At 36.0% G+C, this 27,653-nt stretch overlaps 1 protein-coding gene across 2 annotated transcripts in view; it reads left to right on the top strand.

Annotated features, from left to right (window-relative positions):
• Window positions 1-27,653, top strand: part of Tbce (Tubulin-binding cofactor E) — a 270,639-nt gene that overhangs the window by 84,723 nt on the left and 158,263 nt on the right. For both annotated transcript variants that reach the window (XM_090375351.1, XM_090375353.1), the window contains exons 6-7: window positions 687-872; window positions 15,413-15,515. In XM_090375351.1, coding sequence (XP_090231477.1) covers window positions 687-872; window positions 15,413-15,515 — 289 coding nt within the window. The remainder of the gene's footprint in view (window positions 1-686; window positions 873-15,412; window positions 15,516-27,653) is intronic.

Genomic DNA, 27,653 nt, shown 5'->3' on the forward strand with positions numbered 1-27,653 from the left:
GACAACTAGATTGTGCACACTTCAAAATCTAAGGGGACACACTTTTATTTTCACTCTCTTCAACCAAAAATAAAACTCTCTGCCCCACACCTTTACAGAAGTAAATTTTGTTATCCTTAAGGCTTGATGCCTGCATTTTAATAACACATTGCACCCTATGCTCATTTGATCAAGAACCAACAATGCACAGTCCTGTCTGTACATAAATAAACATTTTTGCCAATTGTCCAGAACAGTGTTCTAGGTGTGATGTGAATGCACCTTTTTATGGTATCAGAATTGATTCACTAACAGCTTTGAGATATTCACAGCATACTTAACTAAATTGGTTGATGGTAGTAGTGGTTTTGAAACTATTTTAGTCTCACAATTTCCTGCAATCAGAGGGGCTATCCTATGATTTTTGGTATGGTAATGTATGGTATGCTAGGGTAGCCTTTGTTTGAACTTGCACCATAAAATTCTTTAACTACCAATAATTTTGCTTTCAAGGCAGATGCCGCTCTGCACCCTTATCCTTTAGTATGCAAATGATGAGTATTATGTTATTTCTTATGAGCAGTAAAGATAATTATGGTGTCAGTATTGAATCATAATATCATTTACAAAAACAGCAACTGTCATTTCATATGTATTGTAAGTATAATTTAAATTTCTTACTGCTTTTTTTTTTTTTTCCCTTATAGTAAATTTGAAAATTTAACAAACATTAATGTATCAAATATGCTTGTAAATGGACCTGGCGATACTGAAGAATTGTCAGAAATTTCTAACTGTATTCTTCTTGATTTGTCGTTCAATCTACTTGCATCATGGATGGATGTTGCCTGCATTATCCAAAATATGCCACAATTAGAAACGTTAGACCTCAGGTATAGTGTTGAATTCTTCTCCTTGATATACTTTGTCTTTTATATTTATTGTCCTGATGTTATAACTCAAGCAGCAATATTACTTAAGATAAATGTTTTATTCTGTGGAGTGCAGAGTGCTGATGCAAATTTAACCCTGTTCTTTATTAAATTTAATTTAACACTGATAAAAAAAATAAGCAAGCTTATTACATCGGCCTTAGGGGAAAAAAAACAAAAAAAAACAACTATATATCCTCTCTAATAATTTGTCTGATCCTTTCTTATATTTATTTATACTACCCACTCTCACCACAATGCCAGATGGAAGTTTCTTCCAACAGTCACTCTCCAACTGAAAGCAAATTTTCATGAATCTATTCTGCAACCGTCCTATTTCAATTTAAATTTTTGGCCTTGTGTGTGTCATCAAAGAATGAATAAGGATGCCACCAGTGTTTAATTTACTCAATCCACTTAAAGTTTTAAGTGGATTGAGTAAACTACTTCAATCAGGTCTTCTCAGGGGTGCCTAATTTCCAGATACAAGGAGAACTGAAGATGATACAAGAAGATGTATAAGCAGAACTATTCCTTGGTAAGAGTGCCTTTCATACCCATGTCTAATTTGTCACTCTTTTCTGTAACCGTTCCAACAGATCTACATCCTACCTAAAATGAGGCTTCCAGACTTGTTTTTTATTTACTTTCAAATTTATTTACTACACTTATAGTGTTAATGTACAAACACACACACACACACACACACATATATATATATATATATGCACCTGTTTTTCTCTTAGTAACCCTGGCACAGTCCATATATAAGTAGTTCTCGACTTTACGAGTTAATTCGTTCCTAGTGCATGCTCGTAAAGCGAGAATTTATTTCCCTTAGACATAAGGTTAAAAATAGGGGTTACGAACTCAACAATGAAATTAGTTAGCTAATTAGTTTGTTTAAACAATGATTGATTTATCGAAATAAATGCAAACGTAGCCTGTAAAATCAAGCAAATTATAATAACAGAGAAATTATTTAAGACTTACAAATGTTAAAGAATGTTTATTCTTCATCATCGACTAAATGCACACTCATTATTGGCTCGGCACTCGTTTGTTTGTTGCACAAGAAGTTGTCTTCTTCAGAAATGTTTCAAGAGGCTTTTGTTTCCAAGATAATTTTCTCTTAATTATAAATTTCACGATTACATGCATAAGCATTTTTTAACGGCACACACAAATTGCAACTAACACGATTCGCGTTGAGTAACAAGCTTACGAAGCTTAAAAAAAAGAGGAATGAAGAGAAGATTCTGAAAATTTATTTGTTTTTTTATAAGATTGAAGATTCCAGTAAAGGGGAAACATATTTCACCATAATAACATAAAAATCCACACAGTTCCAGCTATCAGTATTTTTGCAAATGCAAGAAGATCGAGTTTACTACCTGTTTATAATTGCTTGCAGTAACAGAAAAGCCCAATAAACCAGAAAGTGCAAATTGTTTTTATTGTTTTATGATCATGACCTCCAGAAATGTGATTTAGAAAAATATCACGAAGGCATTTAAAATTGATTCTTATAATGGGGGAACATATGATAACGATGAAAGTGTAGTGCATTTTAACGATTTGAATAACTAATACAATTTACAAACCACGCTCACGACATTTTTAAGGTCACGACCTCACGCTCGTGACCTTAAAAATGACATTTTAGAGAGATAAATAGCTTAATTATACAGCGAAAATTACAACTTCCGAGATCTTGAAAGGAATTGCCAAAAAACAATGTGTTGTTGGGTTCACATTGCAATATTTTAACGATACGATAGTGTCTCTGGAACTGATTAATATCTTAAAGCGGGGTACACTGTATTGTATAGCTACACACATGGTTTGGAATGTGGTATTTATGAATGTTTAACATTCATTTTTTGCAATTAATGATCATATTTTCGATTTTGTTGATACTTAATACTTGGGGGGAAAAAAACTTGTAAACCCAGGAACTCGTAAAGCGAGAACTGCCTGTATTCGTTCCCGGCTGGCCTTATAATCCCTCACACCTTGATTTTCTGGCTACTACATGTTCCAGTAGAAGCAGTGCAAGAATCAGTTTCATCTTGGGATTCAGCCAATTTGAATATGAATTAGTGTAACCCTCTATCATTAACACTTAACTTTAACTGCTGACTGACCTACTATTTATAGTTCAAAAGTAAGGATGATGTAACTTCTTGATTAGACCAGGGGTTCAAGCCCGTGACCACCAAATATGGAGAATGCAGAAAGATCAGGGAATGACCACTGCATATCCCCGGAGCAATATGGCCTTAGTTGCTAATGCTCTTAAAAACCAAATAACAACTACAGCATGTTGATGCAATAAGCTGACTTGAAAATTTCAAAAAAGGCCTCTTGCAATCACCTACTTTGCCACCATTGCCTAGCAACCACTCTGCTCTGTTCAAAGAACTTCATATGAGATTGTATAGTTACTCCAAAAAGCTAAATCTTTTTCATTATGAACTAACTTGAGTTTGGTGCTACTAATATATATTACTCTAGGAATTGGTACTACTACACAGTTGCAAGATGTATTTTCCATTGTTAAAGTAGACTGCAACCATTATCAACCCACTGCAGAATGGAAGCCTCTTCAACAATTCATGTTACCATAATCTGCCACGCTTGTCCAGTGCGGGTTGGCAGATCGACTATATTTAGCATTCAGAGGCTTGAACCCCGGTCTACTTAAGGAGCTTGTGCTACTGCACCCCTGCTCATAACCACTCAGCTATAGAGTCCAGTGTTAAACCATGCAATTTATTAGCTCATCTGAATAATTTATCTAGGTCTTTATGAAGATCCTGATTACTATGATTTCACTACTCTTTTCTGTAAAATGCAACATTTGGAATATTCAGAGCACTGGGTGACTATTGGGAGGATATTTCTTGTAAAAGTATTGCTTTCAAGGAAGCAGGTGAAATGGACAACCACTTGGATACCATGTGCTCACACACACACACATGGCATTCTGAGTGGTCATCCATTTCAAAAGCACAGTTTAAGGATAATTTAGGGGTGCCTCTCTATAAATGCACTGAAGACTAATGAACTCGTTGCCAGAATGCCATTCAGGCCAACATCAGCTGCAATTGCTTTGACAATATTGTGTCATGTAATGAAATCATTTGTCCTCCTACTTTTTTTTTTTTTCACTATAAAACCATTTCTGTTCTGTTCATTCAGGAGTTATACTCAGTGCTTTCCTCAAAAGCACTGGTTATGCATACAATTATGATCTGCAATCTTCAGCATTGATCTAGTATAATCAGCCATTTGTTGCTTTCATTGCATGCCCACATCCTAATATCTTGAAGCTATAAGGTGCAATCTGGTCAGAATTTATAAAGGCAATGAGTAATTAAAATATGGCATTAGTTGTCTGATGAATTAAAAAAGTGTGTTAGAATTAAAAAAGTGTGTCTGACTGCACCATGGGTTTCCCCCATCTCCACATTGTATTCTTAGTACAGGTGACACAGAACTCTGTGGAGGCTAGAGATTTAAAAAGTGTGTGGGGAGTGGTTTGTTGTGTAGTGTTAAGTTCTGTTGTTTCTCTAACCATTTAGCCATTGGGCCCCTATTGGGATCTATTGTTGCCCACATTTTGTCACAAGGAGGCAAGTCAGGCACTCAGTAGATTATTTAAGTATTCTGGCAGGCCCGGCCACCTAATCTCTGAGGATTTCAGTGGCATGCAAAGGGGGTGAACACTAGAATATAGAAAGACCGAAAGAGGTTTACAAGAAAGTGGTTGAATTTAGACGTTGATTAGAATTTTGCTAACATTGTTAGGGGCATTACTCACTCGGTTTAGTTAGTCGGGGGGGGGAAGACTGAAGATTGGGAGAAACAGGTAGAAGGATGGGGATGATAGAGTAGGCATCCCCAAAGAGGTCAGTGGGGATGAGCCCCACCAAGCAAAGTATGGGAGAGGCAGGGAGGGAAGGAGACAGAGACCCATCTCCTCCCTTCCCCGCCTGGAGATGGAGTTTTAAAGGGAAACGGGTTAGAGTACCCAGTTCAGATCGCCAAATGGCGTGTTGGCAGCAAAGCAGCAATATGGTGATGGTTGTCAGAACGATGTAGTGTCAAATCTGGTAGGAAGGTCAAACTGCCCATCCCGCTTTGGGAGTGGAATAAGTTAGCTGGTGGTGAGGAACCCACCAGGTGAAGGGGTGGGAGAGACACACATTTACTTCATTCATAACCTGCATTATAAACTATAATTTTTTTTTTTGTTAGGTTATATATTATATATATATTTTTTATTATTATTATTTATTTTTTCCCCCACACCAGGGGGGGATGCAATGGTGTGTAATGTAAATTTAAATACTAATGCGTAATAATTAAGCTAAATAAGAAACAATATAAAAGATTAAAACTAGGGTTAGTGTGTACTTAACTAACATTTATGGTTTTAGTTCTTTTTCTCACACATTTACACTCTCATTCATTCTACTGGCTTTCATTTCATTTGTTCGACTCTTGCTTTCTGCACCTCAACTTACTGTTATTCTTCAGTTGTGGTGCAGGCCAGAGTCGAATGCAGTGATAGTGTTTGTGTTGGTATATATTTGTTAGTATATACACATTGGTGTTCAAAGAAAGCGAACCTAGGAATCACCTAGGAATTTCACATTTCTAACCCTTTTTTGTGATGGTATATTACATTAATGACTAGCATCACAAATAGAAATATAAACAAAAGATATTTATTAATAGTTAAGGCAAAGCAAAGTAATATTTGACAGGTTCTCTCAAAATATTCCGAAATGAGCATTTGCAATCTTTATACAACAGTTTTGGTAAACACAGAAATTATGGCTGAAATGTTATCAGAAGCCCTAAGTTTGCTTCAGTTTATCATTTTAAATGGAAAACAAAATGAAAAGTTCACCAGGTGCAAACTAATATTTAATTGAACCGCCTCAGGCCCTGATGACAGCAGCACACCATTGAGGCACTGACAAGATCAATTTCTGAAGAAAATCAACTGATAGTTCGTGGTTCCAAACGCGAATTGTGGCTTCCTGAAGTTCATGAAGGGTCTTTGGTTTCTTTCTGGCAACTGCAGATTCCACACAATGCCAACAGTTCTCTGTAAGATTCAGGTCCAGACTGTTTCCTGGCCAGCTAAGAGTTGCAGTGGACCCTTCTTCCAGCCATTTTTTTCACCTGTAACAAATGTAAACACATTACTGTCGAACCTCTAATGCAGAAATGAAGCAAAAGTAACTACAGAAGTGCCTACTTACACTTTTTGCTAATGACAAGGAGCAGAGTCTTCCTGAAAGATGCAGTTACTTGGCAGGTTGAAATGGTCTCTAATGGTTGGCAGCAGTTTGCCTTCCAATATAGCCAGGTATCAATTGGCATTTACGGAACCTTTTATAAACTGCAGGTGGCCTAACTGCGATACGAAATGCACCCCCATATCATTTGGCTGGTAGGGAATTTCAGTGTAGAAACCATACAGTCTGGATGGTATTCTTCACCACATCTATGGTGAATCATTTGTCTCCCATCAGAGCCATGCAGGTTGAATTTCTTCTCATCCATGAAAATAACTGACTTCCACTGCTCAGGGGTCCATTTGACATACTCCTTAAACCAAATTAATCGGGCATTTTTTGTGTGAGGAGGGGCTTCTTCTTAGGACGATGGGCTACAAGTCCATTTTTGAAGAGGTGTCTTTTGACTTACTTTACTTGCTACCACTCCTGTATGTTCTTCCCATTCTCTTTTCAGCTCAGATGAAGAAGCTTTATGGTTTTTAAGGCATAAGTGCTTCAAAACATGATCCTGTTTTATCATGATCATGTTTTAGCGTAGAGACTCGTTTGCGCCTGGTTTCTTTTTTTTTATCAACAAAGCCAGTATTCTTGAATTTGGAAAGAAATCTACTCACTGTCGACTGATTACAAGACACTCTATAAGCAATATGATGGGAAGAACATCCTTCCTCACATAAAGCAACAATAGCACTCTTTCTTCATGGCTTCAACTGCACATAACTCGTCATCCTGACACAAGCAAGGAATGGCTGCAACTCTTGCAGAGCATGCTTATATAGCTGAAAGTAACAGCTGATGCAATATTACATCACCTACACATGTCAATCTTATCTGATGCAATCTGTAAGAATTATTGCCATATACTTTCATTATTTGGACGACAATTACAATTTTAAGGGGTGATGCACTTTCTTTGAACACCAGTGTATAAAGTAATGTAAGTTATTATTAACTTTGTATCCTTTCAGCCAATTACATTTGTTCATTCACTCTCTCTCTCTCTCTCTCTCTCTCTCTCTCTCTCTCTCTCTCTCTCTCTCTCTCTCTCTCTCTCTCTCCCTAATGCTGGGTCTCTCTTTCCCTCGTGCTTGTTCACTCTTTCACCAAAACTGACATTTATTCCCTTTTACCATAATTCCTAATTCACTCTTTCACTCAGTGCCCAGCCTATTCATTCTGTCTTTAATTCTCATTCATTCTTCTTTCATTCTACATTGCATCCCCTTGCTACTAGCTTACTGATATTTTTCAGCTAATCTGCTTTCCTGTCTGCCTGTCCTTCCCTTCATGGTTATTTATATGGTGTGGGGCCCAAGTCCCTGCACGCGGCAGGGTAGTCCTGGGGGTTGCCCAGGTCAATCCGGTTTTATCATGTCAAGTTTCTGTCAGGGTGCAGAATACCACTGTCCCAACGGTTTTCAGTTTTTATGTCATGGGCATTGTGGAAGACGTGAGCAATTTTAACTATTGATTATTGTTTAATTGGTGGGGGACTGAATTGCCATTCTTTGGATAGTTCTGTGCATTTTGAATACTTTCTGTGTGAAGATTGTAAAGGCTTTACAATTTTCCTCTTCTATGATGAACAGATGTTCTTCTACCCCTGGGAAGGGGGGCCAATCTGCTGTTAGCTGTTTTCTGGGGATGTCATAAATTATACATTCATATAGAATGTGGGCCCAGTCTTCACTCTCACCACAGGTGCAGTTTGGATCATCAGTCACCTCTAAGGAGGTTAGTTTTGTCTTTAGGGAGCCATGACCTGTCATTATAAATGTTGTAAAAAGTCCAGGATCATCTCAACACACTGAGATGAATCACTTTGAAAATGGTCCCCTTTAGACACCGTTTCAACTTTAAGAAAGCAAACTGGGGAAAATTTGCCACCATGTTGGATAATGCACTTACTCTAATTGACCCAACTTCAGATTACTACAGCTCCTTTCTTGAAGCTCTCAAAAGGATCTCCAGAGAAAGCATACCAAAAGGATTTAGGACAGTGTATGTTCCGGGACTCTCTGACAAAACAACTGAGTTGCTCTGGAAATATATACAACTTTTTGAGGCCAAACTCATTTGATATAGAGGCCATTGAGGCTGGAGGTCAACTAGTTGACAGCCAAGGCAAGTGAGCAAGTAATCAATGGATTCATCTCCTGGAGAACCTGGACATGTCAAAGGATAGTCACACTTTATAGAGACTTATAGCAAAACTCAACAATGATCCTACAAACCTGAAGTAATGCGTGAACGTAACGGCTAACCAAATTGCACATGAAATTTTCATGAATGGAAAGACAAAAAAGAAAATTTGGAGCACGAGGAGTGACATGAACCGTCCTCCTGAAACTAATGAACCCTTTACTCTCATGGAACTCAAATCTGCTATCCGTGAGTTAAAAACAGGGATGGCTTCTGGATTAAATGACATCTGAAATGAACAAATTACACACTTTGGAGTCGAAATCAAGAACTGGATTGTTGACCTGTTTAACAACTGTCTCAAAGAACATCAGATTCTCAAGATATGGCGAAAATCTAAAGTCATAGCTATACTAAAACCGGAAGGACGAAAACAACCCAAAGAACTATAGACCTATTTATAATTCTCATTTATATAAACTCTTTGAATATTCTTTTGAACCACCTTTACACCCTTTATGGACCCGAAACTTATTCAAGAACAGGCAGGATTTAGACCAGGAAAGTCCTGCACTGGTGAAATCCTTAATCTAACCCACCATATTGAGGATGGCTTCCAACAGCATGTGTTGTTTTTGTGGATCTTACTGCTGCATATGACAGTCAACCACAAATTACTACTGACTAAGATTTAACAATTGACCAAGGACAATAACATCACTAAAGTGATTGCTACTCTGTTACAAAACTGCCGTTTCTTTGTGGGGTTCCATGGTAAATGAAGCAGATGGAGGGCTCAACCTAATGGCCATTAGGTTGAGCCCTCCATCTCGAACATCTTACCTCCATCTCGAACATCTTATTATCAGTTGCCCCCTTGCACCTACAACTTGCAATATGCTTGACCTCTTGGAGGCAACAGAGAATGCTGTTTAAGTGGCCCATTTCTGGACAGAAATTGTGTAAAGAACTTTATCCAGACATTTTATTTTATGTGTTGCTATATATGTTTATGATATTTAGTGATTTGTTTGTTGGCTTTTTTTTTTTTAGCTTTGATTATATATGTTACCTAATATTTGAATATTTCTATATTTGCTTTCTTGTGCATTTCTGACATGAAATAAATAAATAAATAAATCTCAGCAAACTGAAAATGCACGAGGTGCACTAGAAGCTGTCAGTGATTCATTTTCACTTAATCATGTTTTTAAATGAGACTTTTTCTTCATCAAGAAATAAAGGTGATATCATCAAGAAATAAAGTATTCTAGCAGTTTATGTGCCACAATAAATATTTTAATAAATGAGAATCGTGTTACAAACCCTTTACTAGGTTCTTGTTGACATGTACAGTGACAGAACATGGATTACAAATTTGCCTTTCTCAAATAAATGTAAGGTATATGTATGCAAGATGGGGAGAAGATTTGAAATGTGCATAAATGAATGCAACTAATACACAACTTAAGGTAACTCCATAGAATCTTAATTCATGAAGCATGCATTGGGGCGTGCTCAGGACAATAATGAGAGCATAGTTCACCTCTCGTACAACACTTTGGTGCATGACAGTTGAGATTATGCGAGAGTTTGGTGCATAGCAGTTCAGTGTACTAGACAATTTGGTAAATGAAATTTCACCGTATGTGACTGTTTGGTGAAAGATGGTGGCTACAACGGTTCAGTGAGTACAACAATTTAGTGTATGTATGACAATTCAGTGTATCACACAGAGATCAGAAATTAACAAAATCAATGAAGTAAAAGGTTTGGGAAACGAGAAATTTTGGCAACTTAGAAAGAAGGAATGCAGAAATTTAGGAAAAAGAAAATATATTTTTTATCCATTCATTTTATCCCTGAATTTTTATTGACCATTTATTTTGTATAAAAGGATTCATGCTAGTCCTTCTCATAGTTAGGTTGGAAAGTGAGTACAGGAACTCCCCGACTTACACAAGGGTTGCGTTCTGCAGAATGCTACTTAAGTCGGATTTTACGTAAGTCGGAATTTCCCCCATTCTTCTGCAGCACGCGCTGAATTGATTGAATCAAAAAAGAAATGTTCAACGAACATGTAAATGGAACTATTTATTGTATTTATTCAATTTTTTATCTCATGCACAGGAAAAATTACAAAAGTGTGCATTTTAAAAAATTTCAAAATTATAAAATTACAAAAAAAGAGAGGACACAGGCATAACGTCAGTAAGTTTTACCTCTCAAGCATCATTGCCAGAATCTGTCTTCACCTGATAAGTATGCCGCTGCAGAGGTTGAGGGCTGTGGAGATTTAGAGGGGTCCGGCCGCTCAACCTTATGAAAGAACATATTAATGGATGACTGGACAGTGGCTTTTTTATTTTCATCGTAGATTTCTTTGTAGCAAGCAAGCATGTCATTTACCCCTCTGTTAACTTTTAAGAATCATTCGCTGTCAGGATCCATCTTCTCAAACCTCACCATTGCCGATGCAATTTCACAAAATGTCATTGCCATCTCTCTGGTGATGAAGTGTCTCGGCTCCTCATTTGGTTCATCTTGAGCTTTGTCAGCATTTTCTTCTTTCACTATTGCTGCCTGTAAGTCAAAAAGTTCTTCATTAGATAATTCCTTCTCTTCTTCTTCTTCCTCTATTAATTCCTCCCCTACTTTGGCATCAACCTCCAACTGAAGTAGCTCTGCAGTATTTATAATCTTATCTGTAACTTCTTCATATGATTTGTCTTTTTCAAATCCTTCAAAGCCTTTTACGTGCCATTTCTTCCATGTACCATTTAAACAACTTTTAGTAATTTCTGCCCAGGCCTTATTAATGTTTAAGATGGCATGGTAAATATTGCAAGTTTTCCAAAAGTCTCTTAATATAAACTTTTTCTCACTGTCAACTGCAGACAATGCCTAAGCAAATGTTGTGCGTAAATAGTATGCTTTTAAATTCGAAATAACACCCTGATCCATAGGTTTGATGAGTGAAGTCGTGTTTGGCAATAGAAATATGACCCTCACATTCAAATTCAAATCATCTATATGCGTACAATGTCCTGGAGTATTATCTAATAGAAGCAAAATCTTGAAAGGAACGTCGTTGTCTTTACAATATTTTTCAATCTCGAGAATGAAGCAGCATTTAAACCAATCCTCAAAGAGGGATATTGTTATCCATTCTCTCTGGTTCGATCGGAAATGCACGAGGATTTCCAGAATGGTACACAAGCAATGGTTTTAATCTCTAATCGCCCGCTGCATTAGCCCCAAGCAAGAGCTTGGCCCTATCTTTTGACACCTTGAAACGTGACATTGTATTTTCCTCTTTGGCAATGTATGTTCGATCCGGCATTTTTTTCCAATACACAGCAGTCTCATCAACGTTAAAAATTTTTTGCATTGAATAGCCGCCTTCATCAATAATTTTTTCCAACACATCACAAAATTTCTCCACAGCTGCAGAATCAGCACTGGCGACTTCTCTGCATACTTTAACATTGCGGAAACCAGCACGATGCTTGAACCTATTAAACCACATATTGCTTGCCACGAACTTGGCTTGGGGTTTGCCATACTTCTCCTTAATACCTGTATAAATACTTGTTGCTTTTGCTTGAATGGTCATTAGACTCAGGGACTTCAGAAGCGAGTCTAATGGTAATTAGACTCGCTTCTGAATCTGATTTTCCATCCATATTATTAACAGCTGTTCCATCTTCGATATAGCACCTGAATGCTGTTTTAATCTCTAATCTCTCTGATAACTGTTGATCCTTTGACATGTTCTTTTATACGCACACTGCTCTTTAAAATAGCATTCACTGTTGAAGCAGCGAGACCTAATTCCCTTGCAATAGATGACAAACTTTATCCTGCTTCATATTTCTTAATCATTTTCATCTTCATTTCTAAATCAATTTTGTTTCATTTCCTGGCACTAGCACCACTTGCACTTTTCGTTGGGCCCTTTCCTTTCATCATTGTAATACGTAAATAGGAATGAAGAGAAGTTTCTGAAAATTTGTTTTTTATATGATTGAAGATTTCAGTGAAGGGGAACTCATTTCACCATAATACCGTAACATAAAAACTCACTCAATTGCAGTTATCGGGATTATTGCAAATGCAATAAGATCGAGTTTAATACCCGCTTATAATAGATTGCGCTAAAAGAAAAGCCCAATAAACAGGAAAGTGCAAATTTTTTTATGGTAGTGACCTCCAGAAATGTGCTTTAGAAAAATATCACAAAGGCATTCAAAATTGATTCTTATAATGGGAACATATGATAACGATGAAAAGATAGTGCAATTTCCATTATAAATATGACCTTTTAGAGAGATAAATAGCTTAGTAATATAGCGAAATTTTCAACTTCCAAGGACTTGGAATGAATTACAAAAAAAAAAAAAAAAAAAGTGTTATATTGGGTTCACATTTCGATATTTTCACGATACCTCCATTTATTCCTATGGGATGCAAATACGTTTCCACGATTTTTTTTAAGGTTGCACCGGCCGGCAAAAACTTACATAAAGTCGAATTTCCGTAAGTCAGGGAGTTTCTGTACATGCCTATTTCAGCATGACTCTGTCAGTGTTGTTACACTTTTAATCCAGATAAAATTATTTATTTATATATATTTTTTTTAACATACCTACTTAGTTGAATCTTATGCTTTTCCAGGAGCATGATTTGATTGAGGGTTGGGAAGCTATAAAAATTATGGGTGCAGAAACCAGGTGGAAACATAGAAACAAAGATTATCACTGGGAAAGCTGTTAAAGCTATACACTTTTTTAGTAACATGAACTAGTTAAGAGTTGTAAAGTGAAAAAAGACTTGCTTATATAGGAATATAGGAACTACAGGAAAGGAAAGTTAATGAAGGTAGGTTCCTTTTACTTTTATAGAGAAGCTTGTTTTATTCTAGCAGCATGGATTTGTTAGAGTTGGGAAGTTGCAATAAACTTATTGACTGACACGGTGGCGGGGGGAGTTTATTAGGCTGATATTTTTATTTATTTCATTTTTTTTAAGCTGATGGAACCTGCAATGTTCTAGCAGGTTGGGAATTCATAAATAAAACCAGAAGAAACTTATTAAAAAATAGACAGAGAAACTACAGGATAGAAAAGTTATTGATGTTCACAAATTTGTTTTTTTTTTTTTTTTCTTGGGCTGTTGCAGCCTGCACTATTTAAGCAGCATGATTTGGTTGACAGAGTTGGGAAGACAAAAGAAATTTATTTCCTTGTAGGGGCCTTAGACTTCAATTCTGACCTTACACAATCTCCAGGGTAGATTACCTGCCTACCCTTAACTCTTCCACGGTACTAGCCATTACTAACTTCTTTCAATAAAAACTATAGCACAGGTTGCAAACCAAACATCAGAAAATGTGCTTTATCCAGCCAGCATCCATTAATAAGCTCTTCTTCTTCCAGTCACATAGCTCTCTGAGGAGCTGTTATAGCTACCAGCAAATTCTTCCAACTGCATAGATCATGTGCTCTAATTTGCAGCATTGCAAAGTGTCATGTCCAGAAGTTCACTGATCCCATCTTTCCACCTAGTTGCAGATTTTCCTCTGCACCTTTTCCCCTCAATTTTTCCTTCCATTATATTCTTCAACAGAAAGTTTCCCTTCTTACTATATGGTCAAAAAACTTGAGTTTTATTTTGTTGATGCTATGAAGAAGAAATTTAAGCCTGCCAATTTTATTCAATACCCACTCATTTGTTCAGCAGTGCCTCCGTAGCCAGGTGGGCAGGAGCTGCAGTGTGTAGCACATGCTTCTTGATTAGACCGAGGTTCGAGCCCGTGACCACCAAATACGGAGGATGTGGAAAGGTCAGGGAATGACCACTGCATATCCCCCGGAGCAATATGGCCTTAGTTGCTAATGCTCTTAAAAACCAAATAACAACAACTCATTTGTTCTTCGATCCAACTAAGAATTACACAGTATTCTCCTGTAACACCACATTTCAAATGCCTCAATTTTCTTCCTGTTAACTCTTTAGCCTCCCAATATGTATTTCCTAAAAAATGCAACTTATAGAAGTTGAAAGTAAAGTGTGAACAAGGTTCTGTTGTATCCTAGTCTAACCTGTCTGTGGTCCTTTTTTAATAGGATGTCCTAAAAAAAAATAGAATGTGCATTAAAAAACAAGGATGAATAGTAAACTCCATCAAAAATATAAAATATCAAGAAGGGTATCACGATCACTAAATTCACCGTTTACAGCACGACATGTTAAGAGTTTGCATTTCCTGTCTAGCTTTAGCATACATCAAATTCTCTCAGAGAATTCACTGAATTGTCATAGCCACCAACTGTCTTTCACCAAATTGTCTGGTATGCAAAACTGTTATGCACCACATTGCTGCATACAGTGAATTGTCTTGAAATGAATTGACTTGATTCCAGTGAGAACTTTGTGGTAATGGGGAAAGAAAAGAGACTGAAAGAAAATGAAAGATAAAAGGTATGTTTTACATCAAGAAATTTAGCCAGGTTGTTTTAAAAAGAAATAAGGGGAGAAACAGAGGAACTATGGAATAGGTTTTTTTAACAATAAAATTAAGTATAGATTAATGGAGGGTTGGGGATGGATGCCGGAGAAACAATAGGCTTTTAGAATGCTTGAGACTGGATTGGAGACCCCTCTTATGAGAGGAGTTCTGCAATTTGAAGAAGACAAATTTTTAATCGTTGTTCTTATTCATTGTGCTTGTGAACAAGAACTTGATAAGGAGTTTGTAATGTGATGTTCATTTATTAAAATATTTTTCATAGTGTATAGTGTTACAATAGTTTATTTCTTGTTACTATGACACTTTATTCCCATAAATTTTTTATTTAGTATTTCAGTTTAAAATTTCATCACAGTAATAAAAAACATTAATGTTTGAAATTTATCATATTTTACAAAGTTTAATAACTAAAATTTTTATTTATAGTTTTGTTTTCTTGAGTATATTCATACTTGAAAATTTGTTAACCAATTTAATATTTATATTACTTTCTTTAATATATGTTCCAGTGCCAACAGATTAGGTACTCCAAATCTGCCAGAAAAATTACAGTCTTGTTTTATTCAGATAAAAATATTAATTTTGAATCAGATGTCTTATAATTGGAATGAGGTAAGTTTGCACGTTTGTACAAAATAAACTATCGTATGAATTATAATACATTGTTATAGTTTGAAGGTCAGTCAAGTAAAAACATTGTTTTCATTTGATTGTTATAACACTCGTTCTTACCAGTATTTGTTCCATTTTTTATTGAATTGATAATGGTAGGCCTGCAATGATGATGGCACATATATATTCAGTATATCACAGTTTCAAAATGATGCTATATGCCATATCATTCACTAAGGTGCACATACAAGATCCATTTGATTTTTAGCAACTTATGGTGATAAACTAGCTACCACTGACCACAGAATGAAGGCTATATATGATGACATTTTTCTGTAGGTTGTATCTGTGTGTACAGACAGTGCTACTGAAAAAGTAAGGCGTCTCCGTAGCCAGGTGGGAAGGAGCAGCAGTGCGTAGCACACACTTCTTGATTAGACCGGGATTCGAGCCCATCACCACCAAATACGGAGGATGCAGAAAGGTCAGGGAATGACCACCGCATATTCCCGGAGCAATATGGCCTTAGTTGCTAATGCTCCTAAAAGCCAAACAACAAAGTGAAAAATAATGAAAAATAAGTGTTAGTGTAGGCCAAGAGATGCAAGGAAGGCAGGCAAGCTTCTGTTACCTTGAAAAGGTGGGGGGACCCTGTCTATATAACTTTATATATATATATATACTATCATTAAATATTGACAAAAGTTAAATTATAATAAAATAAATAATTGAGCATTCATTAGAGGCAGCGACTTGCAATTCCTCCATATGAAGCCGAAATATATTTTTAATTTCGGCTTCGTATGGAGGAATTGCAAGTCGCTGCCTCTAATGAATGCTCAATTATTTATTTATTTATTTATTTTATTATAATTTAACTTTTGTCAATATTTAATGATAGTATATATTTCGGCTTCATATGGAGGAATTGCATGTTGCTGCCTCTAATGAATGCTTAATTATTTATTTATTCAATTTATTATAATTTAACCTTTGTCAATATTTAATATAATTTAATGGTAGTATGGGTTGATATGCTAATTTAGCAGCGCCTGTGCCGCCATCTATTTTCCTTTCTTCTATATAAGCTGATTCAGCTTACAGTATGTCAGTGGTGTGGCTCTGCTTTAGAGTGCTGTCTGTTCTATAATTTATTTTTCGCTGCATAAGGACCACCGGCATGCAAATCCTCTGCATTGGAGGATCGATCGGGGGAGGAAGGGTGATTTGGTACTTCGATCTTTTCACCATTGCAACGATTTGTATAGCGATTGAAATGCAGCGATTCCATGACCATTATTGGCCTCGTGGTCCTCTGTCGATATGGGGCATAATGGTCGGTCTTTATTTTATTTTAATTTATTCTGATTTTGTTATCTTTTAGTAGTTCCTTCAACCCCCTTTTTTGGTGATATTTCACGTCTTTTGGAACTGGTACCTCTCGGGGGGGGGGGGGGTACCGCTAAATTAACAAGTAATTGGCATTATTCTAAATTTTTATGTCATGTTAATTGGATTTAAATGTTCGAAATTATATAGGGGTTTCTGGGCTATTATTTATGTCTAACTTTTATTCTTTTTTTCCATTCGTTTGTTTATTTGGTTAATTTTCGCTCTACAGTTTTGGCCATACTACTGGCTTATGTTTTTTTTTATTTAATTAAAAAAATATATATATATATATGTGTGTGTGTGTGATAACCTCAGACATGAGAGGTATAAGGACCTGTAGTAATTTAAGTTCTTATACCTTTCGTGTCTTCAACAGTGATGCCTTCTATCTTTTTAGCCTTCAAAAATCTATACATATGTATAGTAGAAGGTGATCTGAGAAGATTTAAGAAGGTATCACCATTGACATGTAATAGAATTGTAACCTCCTCCTCCTTAGATAAAAAGATCTGCTAAGATACTCTGTGCCTTCCAGGCTGTCTGCTGCCACTGCATGCTCAGCCTTCACGTCTGTATCTAAACACTCAAGTCTCTTTCATTATTTATGTTTCTGTTCTACCACACCTGGTATATAATTATATAAATTATCCTTAGGTTGTTATTTTCCAAATGTAAATCCTAAATATAAATTATATTTAGGTTGTTATTTTCCAAATGTAAATCCTTTCATTTGGCAACATTAAAATATATTCCCCAAGGCCTCACATCTTGTGAGTATGGGTTTGGCACACCCAGGGTCCTGAGCTGGATATCATCATTCTTCTCTTTCTTAGTGATTCCCTTCTACTTTTGACTCTCTCTCTCTCTCTCTCTCTCTCTCTATGTATATATTTGATTATAGTCTAAGTAAATAAGGTACGTGCTGTTTAATGGTATATTATGTTAGAATTTTTTTATGTGGTGTTCGAAAATATAATAATGATACTATATAAATATAAAGAACTATGTATACCGGCTGGCTGCCTGTTCAAAATATATATATATGTTCTATCTACTATAGATGGCATTAATCTGATATGGACAATATTGCTTAAGATATTTATTAATTGCTCATATTATATATATATATATATATATATATATATATATATATATATACAGGGTGATTCACTACCAGTGCGACAGACTTGCAGGAGGTGTAGGGGGCACAAAGACGAATCGGAATCACATAGCATTGCATTGTCCGAAAAGTCTTCGTCATGCGGTAGAGGACGTTGAACGGGAGGTCGCATGAACAGCGATCCCGCTGGAAGTCAGCATTTTTGAATCGTTTCTGTTGAAGAAACCAAGTAGCAAAAGTCCTCCGGAGTGGATAATCCACAGGCTCCAATGATTGGACGCGTTGCATATGGTATGAACTCATTTGGTTTGTTGACAGTATCCTCCATACAGTAGATTGGGTATTTCCCAATCCACTGTATATGAGAAAATATATGAGAATGCTACCTCCTTTATTAGACTAGACAAAGACAGCAGTAAATATAAAATTGAGAAAAGAGTTCAACAAGGAGACACGATATCTCCGAAGTTGTTTACTGCTGCCCTTGAGGAAGCTTTCAGAAGATTAGACTGGTCGCAGAAAGGAGTCAATGTGAATGGAGAGTACCTGAACCATTTACAATTTGCAGATGACAGTGGTGTCATAAGCCACAATCCCAAAGAATTAGAGGAAAATCTTAATCAATTATGCAGAGTTAGTAAGGATTAAAGATGAATATGGCTAAAACAAAAGTAATGATGAACAAGTATGCCACAGAAAGGAATATAATGATTGAAGGAGCAGTAATTGAAAAGGTGGAGTCATATACTTATCTGGGACGTCATTAGCTGTAATAATGATAAATGGCTGGAAGTCAAGAGAAGAATAAATTTTGGATGGATATCTTTCAGGAAATATAGTCTCATACTTGAGGAGCAATATCCCAATTTGTCTGGAACGTAAAATAATGAACCAATGTATACTCTCCACCATGACTTATGGAAGTGAAATTTGGGCACTCACCAAAAGAATAGAAGAGAAGCTGAGAACTACACAACAAATAATGGAACGAATTATATTGGGAATCAGACTGTTAGATAAGAAGAGAAACATGTGGATTAGGCAGCAAACTCAAGTAAAAGACATTCTTATAAAAACTAAAGAACTAAAATGGTCTTGGGCAGGACATGTAGCTCGAAGATATGATGACAGACGGACTAAGAAAATAACAGAATGGTACCCAAGAGGAGCTAAGAGAAAACCTGGAAGACAACAGCAGAGATGGACAGATGAAATTCATGAGTTTGTGGGTAGTAAATGGATGGCCTTTGAACAAAACAGAAGGAACTGGAAAGTTGCTGGAAAGGCCTTCATCCTGCAGTAGATTGAAAATGGCTGATGATGATGGTGGAGTTAGACTTCTGTGGTACGGAAGATCATGGAATCTATAGTTAGTCCACTATCTGGCTGATCTCTAAAAGTCATGTTAAATGAAGCATCTGAGTCCTTCATGACACCATGGAATATTTGGAATAAAGGCAGTAAATAATTTAAAATTAAACACTCCTTAATGTATTCATTATGTTGACAATATAGCAGATATACGAAGAAATATAATATATCTTTTTTTATAAATTAACATTAAATTAAGATTAAAAATCATCACAAGAGCTAGTAGATGTTTTCATAAGCATATTGATGCATTCTTATATCCTGTGGAATATCTTTTAAGCATATGTAGGGAAAAATGTATTTTTAAAGGTTTTTAAACGAACGTCTTAAGTTTTTTAATATATGCTTTGTTTTAAAAATATAAAGAATTTGAAAACCAGATTTGCTTACACCACTTTCTTAAACTTGATTGAAGTTTCATAATAAAACACATAATATATGTAAATAAAAGTCAACAATAAATCTGTAAATGAAATCAATAATATTATATGCTGATGTAGTATATTTTACTATGTTATTTTTTAGTATTGTGTACAATAACAACAGCTGTATGTGGAGCTGAAGTGCCGATGTGTTCAGAAATTTCATGGCAAATCAGTAGCCCATTAGTAATTGGTGTGTGATGCTCTGCTAGCTGAACCCTATAAGTCTTCTTGCCCTTTAAAAAAATGGCAAGAATTATAAAAATTAAAATTTGAATTCCCCTTACTTGATCAGCTATGTAGAATAGAAAGACAATTAAACTGTAAAACAACACTTGATCAAACAACATTGTCCAAAAACCTGTAATCCAAATTACATTATCTACAGAAAATTATAAACCAACTAATGCACTTCATATTGAAACAATGACATGTAAGAAATGAAACAAAACCAAAAAATAAATTAATATCAGATATTTATGTCTCTCTAGAAGTAATTTTTCTGACTTGTTATATTCATTTTTTATTAAAAACTCATGGCATTTTCAAGAAATGCTTGAGTCTGTTGTTATATGAACCAGCATATAGGATATAAGAATGCCTAATGCTTAGATATGATTTTTTTTATAGTCATACTTTTCAAATTCCAACAAAATCAGTAGTGTAGATCAAAAGTCAAAAATATACTGAAGGAAAAAGGCATGTTATACCATGCATCATCACAACCATTGCTGGGTTAAGGATGCTGTTTGGGTCCATCTCAAAAGATTGGTATCTTGAATAGATCTCAGCATGGGTTTATTAGGAGGATGTCATGTCAGGCAAATCTAGTAAAGCTATTGATACCATCCCTCATGAAAGGCTATAAAGTTGAAGTTCATAGCCTGACCATTCTAGTAAAGTAAAAGAAATTCATGCATGACATGTAATAAAGCTTTTGATACCGACCCTCGTGAAAGGCTATAAACTGGAAGAAGTTGGAGTTACTGGTAAGATCCTATGCTGGATTGCAGCTGGCTAAAAAATAGGAGGCAATTTTTGTCATAGGTGGTCAGTCTTCAGGGTGGACCAGCTTAACAAGTGGGATCTTTCAGAGATTAGTATTTGGAACCTCTCCTATTTCTTATTTTCATAAATGATATTAACGAAAGTAACCAAAGTGAGCTGTCAAAGTTTGCCAATGATTAGAACATGGAAAGGGTGGTTAATAAATCGAGCCGGGCCATGATGCTTCAGAAAAATGGTTTCAGATACATCGCGAGTATGATTATGTCCTCCAGATTGAATTATGAAAAAAAAAAAAGTAGCATAAACTTCAGTTTCATGTTGGAAACTGGAAAAAAGGGAATACTGTATATACTCATATCTGCTGTATATCCTATTGCCATATTTTCAAGAGGGGAAATTAGCTATAAATTGGCTGTATATTTGCTTCAGTATATTCAGTTTCAGAGTAACTTTTGTAAACAACAGGGCCCATCAGAGACTAATTACATTAGACACCCAGTTTCTTCTCTCAGCTAGAGATGCAATAAAAGAATATATCAGTAGAAAGCTAATTGCAAACAGCTATCTCTAGAGTGAAATATAGCTCCTTTTCACCAAGTGTGCTACATTTGTTACAAAGTAAATTTTTGTAAACAACAGCACGTGACATTCTTTCTTTGACTAGAAGTCACACTTAGAATAGCAAAAACTGCCAAGGGTTAAACTAGGAAAAAATACATGAACTGACAAATGATTTATGGCGTAATAATATGACCTTACTTTGGCACTATGTTAGGCTGGACAGTTTGTTTTTGATTTAGTTTTCTTAAAACACGTTAAATTCTAATAGAATTTAATGTGTTTTGAGAAATAATCAGAAATAAATTCAAAGCAAAATTAGTAAATCAGTAGGATTGAAGTAATTACCACCATAAGGGGAAAAATGCTACAGTTGAAGAAAAGCTAAAGATTATCAAAAGAGTTGAGTGGCAAAACAAAATACAGTATATTTCGTGAGTATGGAATTCCAGAAGGAATGATACAACCTTGGATGAAAGCGAAAGAAAAATTGCATTCATTCATTCATAGACTCTGTAGAAGTTGAAGTAGGCCTCCAAAGAAAGAAAACTAGACTTTGTGCAGACAGTGATGTGGACCAATGCTTATACAAATGATTTTTACAAAACTATAATGACGGAGTATTGGAAAAGGGGATAATTTTGAAAGCACAGGCACTTAAATTTAATATGCTACTTGGTGAAGATGACACATTTAAAGCCTCAGCATCGTCTTAATTTAAAGCTTTAGAGACAGAAGGCACTTGGGATATTCCAGATTAGTCTTGTAGGCAAATCTGCATTTGGTGACATTATGGCAACAGAATCATTTGCTAATTTCTGCATAATGTGATTCTGTTCAACTGTGATGAATAGGGTTCGAATTTTTATGTATTATCATATTCATTTTTCATTTACATAAAGGCATGAAACTTAGTGTGTCCATGTTACATGGTCTGAGGATCCTAAAAAAGCGTGTTTGTAATTTCATATTTCATCATATTTTACACATTAGGTCATAATTTCAAAAAAATATCATATTTAATAGCATATTTTATACTTGTCGATATAAAATTTTCATATTTCGTCTTACGATAATCGACAAATTATTTATTAAATTGATTTAAAATATATTTCTAAAAAACTGTGGGAATTTGCATTTCATCATTTCACATTCCAGCGTGGGCAAGCATGAGCGGTTAAATCTCAAAGTTATTTCGATTAACTCTTTACTCACTCACGACACCGTAGTGTCGTTTTAGCTGTAATTTAAAACTTTACAGTAGTTTTGCCTTATACCGAGTTCAACGAATTATTCGTAATTTTATATACAGTATAGACTTCAGCTGTTGGCAAATAAAGCAAAATTGAGCTTTTTAGAAAATGGATTTCTTCTGTGGTGAAAGAAGAGTCCAAAGGCACATACCAAACGGATGGAAAAATAATATATTGCAATGTGTGCAATAAAGAGGTACGGAAATTAATTAATAAATATAATATCTGTGTAAATACAAAATAGATAACTCTTAAAGAACAACTACGGTAGTAGCGTGAAAGGCAGCATTTCGTCTGTAGCTCATATTGTGCTCTTCCTTCACGAGTTGCACATGTATTGCTCTACATCGAATAAGACAAGTAACAATAGTCTTCTCTATTAGTGAAGTGTTACTTATTAGAGGTAGTGCAATACATGGGAAACTCGTTTTGAATGAAGAGCACAATATGAGATACAGACGAAATGATGCCTTTCACACTACTATCATAGTTGTTCTTAATCTGTGGTGTATCTACACCTATATATATATATATATATATATATATAGAATCTTAAATATTATGCCTTTCTGCATTTAGTTTATTTAAGTAAATTAATTAATTACCTGGTAATAGATCTATCATAATTTTTATTTTTGGATGCTTCCAGGGATTCACATCTGGTGAGTATGGGCTTGACACACCCAGGGTCCTGAGCTGGATATCATCATTTTTCTCTTTCTTGGTGATTCCCTTCTACTTCTCTCTCTCTCTCTCTCTCTCTCTCTCTCTCTCTCTCTCTCTCTCTCTCTCTCTCTCTCTCTCTCTCTCTCTCTCAGGGCAACTCGGGATTTTTTTTTTTTTTTTTTGGCTGGTGCAGCATAAGCCTCAGGCTTCCTTGCACCATATAGCTAGTAATAATAATAATATGGACATTCCAAATTTAATGCTCATGCATATTTAGTTTTAATATGCATGACTTGTACTTAAGTTGCTAAAGTATTTACTAACTTAAGTGTTAGTGGCCTAGTACCTTAGCCTATACATTTTGGTTTTTGTATGTTTAAAAAAATTTATTTTAACGTTTATATTTCAAAAAAAAAACAACTTGCAAATTGAATAAAAAAAGTAAATATTATCATTTATACGGTATGTAAAGGTAAATTATTTAGTCATATTTAAGGTCATGTTTGGGTAAATTTAATGACATATTTTCATCATGTTTTGACATTTTTAAGGTCATAAAAATCCGAATGCTAGTGATGAAACAGCGCTGCACTATAAACTTCTCCCCAACAAGTCACTGGATGTTTAAAAAGGCACTCAACAAAGTGGGCATGAAAAATAACAGAGAGAGAATTACTGTGTTTTGTACACAAACAAGAGTGGAAATCACAAGCTTAAAACATTGTGCATCCGTAAAAGTTGAAGTCCTAAGTGTATTAAGCTCATCAATGTGAAGTCTCAACCTGTGATTTGTAAAAATAAATCACAGGATGATGAGTGATATTTTTTGCTTCACAGTTTGAAAATGATTTTGTACCATCAATGAGATGCCATTTGTTTTCCAAATAGCCTTGAAGAAAAGGCTCTGTTACTGTTAGATCATTGCTCAACACATCCTTTGGCTGATGTCCTGAAATCGAAAGATGGCAAGATCAGAGTCATATTTCTGCCAAGGAACACAACTGCACTGATTCAGCCCATGGATTAGGGCACTATTCGAGCATTCAAAGCCTACTAATGTGGTGAGCTACTTGCTGATGTTGTGAACTCAGAAATTCAAGTTCTAAAATTTCTAAAAACATTAATACTGAAAGACTTTGTATATAATCCTGTATTAGCACGGGAGAAAGTAAGCTCAGCAGCAATTGAAAACTGGAAAAAATGTATTGAAAAAGGTGTGACTTCTGATAATAGCTTTGAATTAACAGCATTTTCAGAACAAGAAGCATAGTCTACTTGTAACATACTCGGTGGCAGTCTTGGAGCAAACGATCTGGCTGCTTGGAATGAGGTGGATGCAGAAGCTCCAGTTGCACATTACCCGATCAAAGAAGAAATTGCAGCCTCAGTGAATAGTGGGAAGACTATTGACAAACAGAAAGCCAGTGACGTAGGGAGTGACTCAGAAGATAATGTGGTTGACTGATGTATCGAAAAGCACCAGAAATTAAAGTGCTTGAAAACATTATTAAGGTGGTAGTAGTAGTAGTAGTGGCATGTGATGCAAGAAAGCAAGTGTATGAGCTTATGCAGCATCAGCCAAAAAAAAAAAAAAAAAAAATCACACCATTCCCTCCAAATGCCTGTCCAGTTCCTCCTTAAATTTATTCAACCTGTCAACTTCCACAACGACAGATGGAAGTTTGTTCCAGCAATTAACCACCCGCTGGCTAAAGGCAAATTTCCGGACATCTGTCTTTTCTTAATTTGTTAGGCCCCCTTAGGTTCGTAATCTGAACAAGTGGAAGGATCCCATCAGAATTCAGCGTGCCCAACCCATTCAAGGCCTTATACACCTCAATCAGATCACCGCGCAGGTGCCTAGTTTCCAGCCACTGCAATTTGCAGAACTTAAGCCTCTCTTGGTAAGAGGATCCCTTCATTCTCCTCACCAATCTTGTTGCCCTTCTCTGTACACGCTCAAGTAAATCTACATCCTTCCTAAAATGAGGCCTCCAGACCTGTACGCAGTACTCAAGGCGTGGCTTGACCATTGGCTTATACAGAAGGACAATCACCTCCTTCTCCCTGCTAGCAAAATTCCTATATATCATTGACAAAACCCCATGACCTGCCCTGGCAGCCTGTCTGCATTGCTCAGAAAACTTCATATCTGACTGAACAATTACTCCCAGGTCTTTTTCATTTTCTACCACCTTAAGTGTAGTACCCCACAGTTGGTACGTTTCTCTGGGGTTACTTCTACACATATGCAGTACTTTGCATTTGTCAAGGTTAAACTTCAGTTGCCACTTCTTAGCCCATCTGCCCAAATTATCTAGATCCCGTTGCAGTAGCACACTGCCATTACTGTCATTAACAACCCTGGCAACCTTTGTATCATCTGCAAACTTCAACATTAAGCCTGATATAAAGGCCTCCGTAGCCGAGTGGTCAGGAGCGGGAGTGCAGTAGCACGTACAATAGTCTTCCATGCACAACAGTGTCAAAAGCTTTCCTGAAATCCAAATATATGATATCAAAATTATTTTTTGCATCCAGTTCCTTTGTAACCACATCATAATATCCTATCAGATTTGTCAGACAAGACTTTCCCTTAACAAACCCATGCTGTATCTGAATTATTGCTACAGTCTTGTCTAGATGATCCTGCAATGCATCTTTAACCAGTGACTCCATTATTTTACCCGGAACAGAAGTTAAACTAACTGGTCTGTAATTACTCGTGTCACTCTTCGATCCCCCTTTGTGAATTGGGGATACATTTGCACATCTCCAGTCCGTGGGAACCTCCCCTGAGTCCAAGAATGCTTTCATAATTATGGCTAAGGGTTTGCTTAGTTGCTCTGCTGCCTCTTTTAATATAACTGGATAGATCCCATCCACCCCAGGTGCTTTTCTTATGTTTAACTTCAACAATTTCTCCTCCACTTTGCTTTCAGTTATTACAAAATCATTAAGTATCCTGCTACAATTTGATAATCTTCTGTCATTTTCAAACCTTAATAATTCCTCATGTGTGAATGTAGATGCAAAATACTCATTCAGTTTGTTTGCTATCTGAGCAGGATCATCAACAGTCGAACCATCAATGTCAAGTGGATCAATCAGATTCATCCCCTTCCTTTTAGAGTTTATATAAGTAAAGAAATCCTTGCTGTTTTTCTTAGCATCTTTTGTCAAGGATTTCTCGTAATCTGCCTTCGTCTGCCTAACCTCCTTTGTGACTTGATTACAGACTAGCTTATATCTGCCATAGGCTTCTAAGTTGCTTGATAATTTATATGCATCCCATGCATTTTTCTTCTCTGTTACGAGTCTCATTAGTTCATTAGATAACCATTTTGGCCTAAACCTTGAACAGTATTTCTTAATAGGTATGAAACTTTTAGTAGCATCCACGATTAATTTCTTGAATGCTTTCCACTTAGAATTTACTGTTGGTAACATCGTCAGTTGATCCCACTGTACAGAATTTAAAAACTGTCGGAGACAACTGTACTCACCTTTACGGAAGCAAAAACTCTTTCCTTTACCCCTGATGGTAATTATATCTTTAAGTAAATCCCACATCAATACACTGTGATCACTGCCACCTAGTGGTTCCTTTATCTGCAAATTCTTAATACACGAATGATCACTGCTGATATCCAGATCAAGAGTATTAGTTTCTCTGGTTGCCTCTCAAACATGCTGCTGCAGAAAACAATCATCCAATAAATCCACAAAAGTGACTAGTGTGTGAGTGACCAACCCACAAGTTTCAGTCAATACCTGGGAAGTTAAAATCCCCCATTATAAGACATTCCGATTTACTAGCCCACTCTATTTCTCTGTACAATCGTTCATTGTACTCATTCGAGTCATTACGCCTATAACACACTCCTACTCTTATTTTTGCTTTCGCAGTGCTTATGTCACACAAGACTGACTGAACAGTGCAGTGTTCATCTATATTAGCATTAGCATTAGTAGAGGCATTTGATGCAAGAAAGCAAGCTTATGCAGCATCAGCCAAAAAAAAAAAAAAAAAAAAACACTTCCGCTTCACCCCTCTGTTCGTTCAAAATACCTGTCCAACTGAGCCTTAAACTTATTTAGGCTATCAACTTCCACTTCTTTTGATTTTATGTTTTTCTTAATTAATAGCATAACACCTCCTCCCTGTCTATCCTTTCTGTACACATTGTACTCCCCAAATTCCAGTTCAGCATTCCTTATATCTGTGTGACACCACGTCTCTGCTATCCCAACAATATCTGCCTTTGATGTTTTGACCAACACTTCAAATTCATCAAATTTATTTACTCTACTTCTAGCATTGGTATACATGCAAGCATACATGCTC

This window comes from Mastigoproctus giganteus, chromosome 6 (genome assembly GCF_048544385.1).
Source record: "Mastigoproctus giganteus isolate SK-2022 chromosome 6, ASM4854438v1, whole genome shotgun sequence".
NCBI classification, from domain to species: domain Eukaryota; kingdom Metazoa; phylum Arthropoda; class Arachnida; order Uropygi; family Thelyphonidae; genus Mastigoproctus; species Mastigoproctus giganteus.